The sequence below is a fragment of the Castanea sativa genome, chromosome 1 (genome assembly GCF_040712315.1).
Source record: "Castanea sativa cultivar Marrone di Chiusa Pesio chromosome 1, ASM4071231v1".
NCBI classification, from domain to species: domain Eukaryota; kingdom Viridiplantae; phylum Streptophyta; class Magnoliopsida; order Fagales; family Fagaceae; genus Castanea; species Castanea sativa.
In genome coordinates, this window is record NC_134013.1 from 72,077,605 (window position 1) to 72,083,290 (window position 5,686).

General features: G+C 33.6%; 1 protein-coding gene across 5 annotated transcripts; it reads left to right on the top strand.

Annotated features, from left to right (window-relative positions):
• Positions 1–391: 391 nt before the first annotated feature.
• LOC142641787 (small RNA degrading nuclease 5-like) lies at positions 392–4,695 on the top strand. Of its 5 annotated transcripts, none has more exons than XR_012845476.1 (7): positions 392–859; positions 1,059–1,219; positions 1,716–1,776; positions 1,901–2,172; positions 2,691–2,794; positions 4,302–4,403; positions 4,487–4,695. XR_012845476.1 is itself a non-coding variant. In XM_075816268.1 (6 exons), exons 2-6 carry the CDS (start codon positions 1,146–1,148, stop codon positions 4,530–4,532), a joined length of 555 nt encoding a protein of 184 aa, XP_075672383.1. In that variant the 5' UTR covers positions 392–859; positions 1,059–1,145; the 3' UTR covers positions 4,533–4,695. The 5 variants fall into 5 exon arrangements, 1 of the variants encoding a protein (XP_075672383.1); XR_012845481.1 differs by having other exon boundaries at positions 4,309–4,403; XM_075816268.1 differs by lacking the exon at positions 2,691–2,794.
• The last annotated feature ends 991 nt before the right edge of the window (positions 4,696–5,686 follow it).

Below are 5,686 nucleotides of genomic sequence, written 5' to 3' on the forward strand. Positions count from 1 at the left end.
TTTTTTTTAATTTTTATGTGATTTATTATTTATTTAAATGCTAAATAAATAAAACTAAATGATTTCAAATATACATATTTTTTAGGAGTATTAATAATGTGGTATGGGTTAGATTGAAAGTTTTGTCAACTCCAATTTGTGCGTTTGTAAGAGAATCTATCAACTCATGAAAACAAATTTAAAGTGTTGTGTTGAGTTAGATCATGTTAGCTCTAATTTATTAAATCGATAGGTTTAATATCTATTCATTATCACAGGAGAAATGTTTTGTTTACAATATTTTTCGTAACAAATCTTAAGTGGTAAGATGTTTTTAGTTCTAATTTAAATATATTAATGAAAGTCTGAAATTATTTTCTCACCTACAATAAACAAAATTTTCCCTCTCACAAAATTTCCCCAAAATTTTTTCCCTCTTAGACTTTCACTTAGGGATTTCATGAGCTCTCTCCTTCTCCTTCTCCTTCTCACTCTCTCTCATGGTAATATCTCTTTCTCCCCTCACTCCTCTCTTTTTCCCCTCCATCGGACCCATCTGCCACTGCCACCCATTGCACAGCCACCCATCTGCCACCGCCATCCACTGCACAACCACCCTCTGCCACCGATGCTAGCCACCACCTCCGCCGTCGTCAACCTCCAATCTCGCCGTTAGGTGCGACTTGGTTTCAGTATTTGGTCTTTCGGCCTTCAATCCAGCCACTTTCCCTTATCCTTTCAGCCAATTATATATCACACTCAAGCATTTTACTCCTTTGATGCCATTCTGCTTGGAGCATTTTATCTCCTTCTCATAGCTACTTTCCCAGACTCAATCAGAGCATGTTTTGGTCACATTGATTTCACCTTTTAATTCAAGGTTTGATTATTTTCTATTCTATAAAGTTTAATTTGTTTCTCTCTCTACCAATCACCCCCTTTTCTCAAAAAAATTTGCTGTTGCTGGGGTGGACTTAACTAACAAACTTTTTATTACATGCACGAAAATTGTTTGATAGAATACCTGAATGTTTTCTTCTTTTTGTAGAATCTAACTTTGTAAAATTTCCATTTTGCAGGTCTATTATGTGGACGCGTTTATTTCTTCCTACAGTATATAGAAGATTTGGTAATCAACGTTATTTTTCTTGGATGACTAATTCGCCATGACTGAATGTTTCCAAGTTGCGCTAGATAAATTGGTTAAACCATCAAACACTATCACTGACTACAACACTAGGTACACTTTCGTTTGAGCTTCTAGTAGACATTTATACACTTTTGTTTGAGCTTTTGGCAGATATATATTTGGATATTTTTTAGTTGATTTTTAAGAAATGAACTCAACAGAAATATTTGGGTTTTGGATATCTTGTGTTTTCATCATTAAAGCAACCTATAATGCTAAGAAACTTTGTTGGAGTTTTAGCAACTTCCCATGATACATATTAATGTTCCCAATATGTATCATCAATACTGTCTTTTTATTTATTTATTTATTTTAACTATGACTGTTTTCTTATTTTATATATCATATACTATATAATAAAAGTTGATTCCTACACACTGTGATTGTGCCAATTGGATGTCCTCTCTCTCTCTCTGTATGTATGTTATCAGTTTTAATGTCCAGATTGTTCATCATCATTAAAAAAATAGCATATATGTTATCAGTGTGTCAAAAGTGATTTGACTTGACTATTTTCCATTGATAATAATTCATTGTGGATATTGAGGTTTAGTGGAATCACATGTGAGTTGCTAAATGGGGTGACTACAAGCCTTAAGGAAATTCAGGTTTGTTACTTGGGTGTATGATTACTTGATTAACATGATTGTATGTTGTTGCTTCATTGATTGATTGCATGTTAAGACTACTTTTTATTTATTATTATTTATTTACAGTTGCTTCCATGTTCAGGAAGATTTTCTAAAGTTGGTTTACAAAGAGACCATCCTTGTTGGGCATTCCTTGGAGAATGACTTGTTAGCATTAAAGATTTCTCATGGTTTGGTGTTAGATACTGCAGTATTGTACAAGCACCCCCGTGGTGCATCTTACAAAACTGCTCTAAGAGTTCTTGCCAGGAAATTTCTTTCTCAGGAGATACAGCAGTCAAGCAATGGTCATGACAGTATTGAAGATGGATGCAAAAGCTACTATGGAACTAGCACTTTTAAAGATTCGATATGGCAAGTACTTCTTTTCCATTTTACCATTAGCAAATGGAAATTCGAGCAATAGTGGAGATTTGGAGAATTAATGGTTTGATTATTTGATAGTTCCAACCTGGAAGATCTTTAAGAAAAAAATAGCTTAAATATATATATTCATTAAGAAAAGCAGGTGGAAGATATTAATTATCATCTTAGCAAGTTTTTTGCTACTTTAAAACCTTACACCAAACGTGGTCCTTGTGAAGAGCCAAATTTCAACTAAATGAGGTTCCCTATGAAATGAGGTAGGGAATGGAGCCACTGTGTCCAATGTCATGGAGGATACTAGTGGAGATATAAATATAGATGTCATTGTCATTGTGGCTATATAATACTCATATCTTGTTTGTAACAACCTGTGTTATGAGTAACTTATTATGAAACATAGGGAAAATATTTATCTGTTAAAATATATTTAATTTTCTTTGGTAACCCCTTTAGAGGTTATAGTTTACATTTGTACTTGCTCTTATATTCTTTTCTTTTGGAATTAGGACCTGAATTTGGATGCTAGAATCCGCAGCCTCTATGCCACGTTACCCACTAATACCATGCTTATAATTCGCACTGGCCATGGTGATACAGCAATTGTCCATAGGTAATGCTCGTTGGACCTGTTTTATGCATTTACCATGCCCTGTTTCCTTTTTTTGCACTCCAAACAAATATAACTTTTTATTTAAATGCCAATAGCCAAGCAATTGACAACAATTTGGACCAATATTTCCTTATACCTGCATTCAGATGGTTTTTGATATGTTTGGAATCCATACATTATCTAGAGGAAATCAGCCTTGTATTCTTCTCTTGCTTTCAAAACACACACACACACAACTATCATGTTTAATTTGGTGCTACTGCTACCAGCTTAGAAGAATGATTATCAACTTAACCTTATTGTGAGCTCTATTTTCGTGTTTCTCCGCCTATGAGTTTCAGTGCCTCTTTTTTATTTTTAAATCTTATTTTGATCTGTCAGATTATGGAAAATCCATTACCTGGACAATGATTGAGTATTTTAGGTGATGAATCTAGTGATAGGTTCTACTAGTGTGATGGAATTGGATCTGGGTCGCAGCTTTTGCCAATCGCCTCTCTCTTTGTGACCTGTCGAACTTTGGTGGGTTATTGAGTATAATGGAAAGTGTGGGTGAATTTCACTTATTTCCTCACCACCAAAGTTCACTTACTATTTTAGTGGCAATCAAATTGAGAGATGAAGTCCCCTCCCCCCCCCCCCCCCCTTTTCTTTTTGTAATAGACTTTAGCTTCATTTAAATTAAAGGAGGTTGGAAGGAGATCATGGAGTCATACTAAAACAACAACCCTTGCTGTTCGAACTTTGCCTCTTACAGACACCCAACAATTTAGCTCCGGGTTTTCTTCCTTTTTTCAATTTTGTATCAACTTATTTTTTATCTTATTTTTATGTAATGTACTTTTATGTTAAAAAGTAGGAGCAAGCGTGGGCAAGTTAGAAAAGCTAAGGTCTTTCCCCCTTTAGTTGATTATATAGACACTCATTTGCGTGGACTCAAGGTCAATGTCTAACAAGTAGTACACCTGCCAATTCATGTTCCCTTTTTTAGAGATAACCAATATGAAAATTGATTTGCAATTTTCTGTCAACCCATTTTATGTATAGCATTAGATGAAAGCCATTTTATTCTTGGTCTCAAGTTTTTAAATAGTTCTTTGAATTGTCTATATAATTTTTTTTTTGTTTGGGTAAAAATGCTCTCTAATTTTATAAAGAACATTCTAGTTTGCTTGATCAGAGTTGGGATATATGTAGTTTGATTTAAATCTAACAAGCATAGGTTAGAGGTTTGTGATGATGCCTTCTTAGTTCTTAGTGTCCATCTATTATTTTCTTTGGAAAGTAGAGTAGACACCTAGGCTACAGGGATTAGTCTTTTGTGACAAGGACCAATTATACTTTTGGATTCCAACTTCAATGCTAAGGTAAAATTTATTTAAAAAAAATTGTAGTCTATGATTTCCTTAATAAAATTCTTGAATTTTTCTTGTATATATTGCTATTGAACATTTTAATTATCTTCCATTTAACTCCTCTCTCTCTTTCTCACATTGTCTGGAATCAGCTTTCAGATTTTGGTCTTGCAGTGTCCAATGGGGCCCAAAACAGGAACATCATTAAGGTTCAGGAACTTCGGGTTATGTAGCCCTAGAGTATCTTTTAGATGGTATGCCAACTAAAATTGTAATAATTGCTTCTCGTATTCTTAAGTTTGACCGGTTGCTAATGTCTATAAATATATAATTTTAGGATGGTACTAGCAGAGATGAAGAGGACAACTCAAACAAAAACATAAAGGTTGAAAGCAACTTGGAGGGTGACTTAGAGGAAGACTAATATAGATCTTGTCATAATTCTAGTTGTTTAAGTTTAAAACAAAGTTTAAATTCAGGATTTCTTTGTATGTTTTATATTTTAAAGTTTGAACTTATATGAATTTTTATCTTCCGATGGATCAATTTTTAGTAATTATTGGACTATTGCAACATGATAGTTAAACAAAAATGATATAAAATAAATTAAAAATAAAATATTTCAAAAATTATACAAAATATTACCATTGATGACATAAAAATTTGGTCATAAATAACTTTATAGTGATGACAAAGTCTCTCGTAATTATTCTTAACTAATTGCAAGGGGGTTAAAATCCTTTGCAAATAAATTTTAGCGACGTCATTATTTGTCTGGTCGTTAATTTGAAATTTGCAAATAACTAATTGTAAGGGTATAAAGGTTCTCACAAATATTTATTAACGACGACTGTTTTTCCTTGTTAAAAATAAGTTGCGAGGGGCTAAAAACTCTCACAAATAAATTTCAGCGATGCCATTATTTGTCACTATTGCGAGAGTATTAAGGTCCTCACAAATAGGTGTTAACGAAGACTGTTTTCCCTCGCTAAAAATAAGTTACAAGGGGTTAACAGCCTTCACAAATAAATTTTAGCGATATTATTTGTCACTAAAAAGTATGTCGTCAATTTGGAATTCGTAAATAACTAATTGCGAGGGTATAAAGGTCCTCACAAATAGTTGTTAACGACGACTATTTCCTCTCGTTAAAAATAAGTCGTCGACTTTTCTTGTCGTTTGGTAATATATTTGTGAGGGAAAATTTGTTCAGTAGTGACAATGGATTGCCCTCGTAAATTATTTATTTGCGAAGATATGGTCGCAAAATCTCTTTTAGCAACAAGAGCAAATACGACGGCCTTCGAGGGCCATATGCCCTCGCTAATAACCTTTTGCGATGATATTTGAATTTTTGCAAGGGTATTTTATCCTCGCTAGTAGACTCTTTTTTTGTAGATGTCTTAAGAAAATTTCTCGGATGACTTACAGTATGTGTATTAAAGTCACAAGTAGCACAGAGCAACTACACACTTCACAAGCATGGCTCACTCCCCATTTCCATTTCCATTTCCATAATGGTTGTACGTGTTAGTCT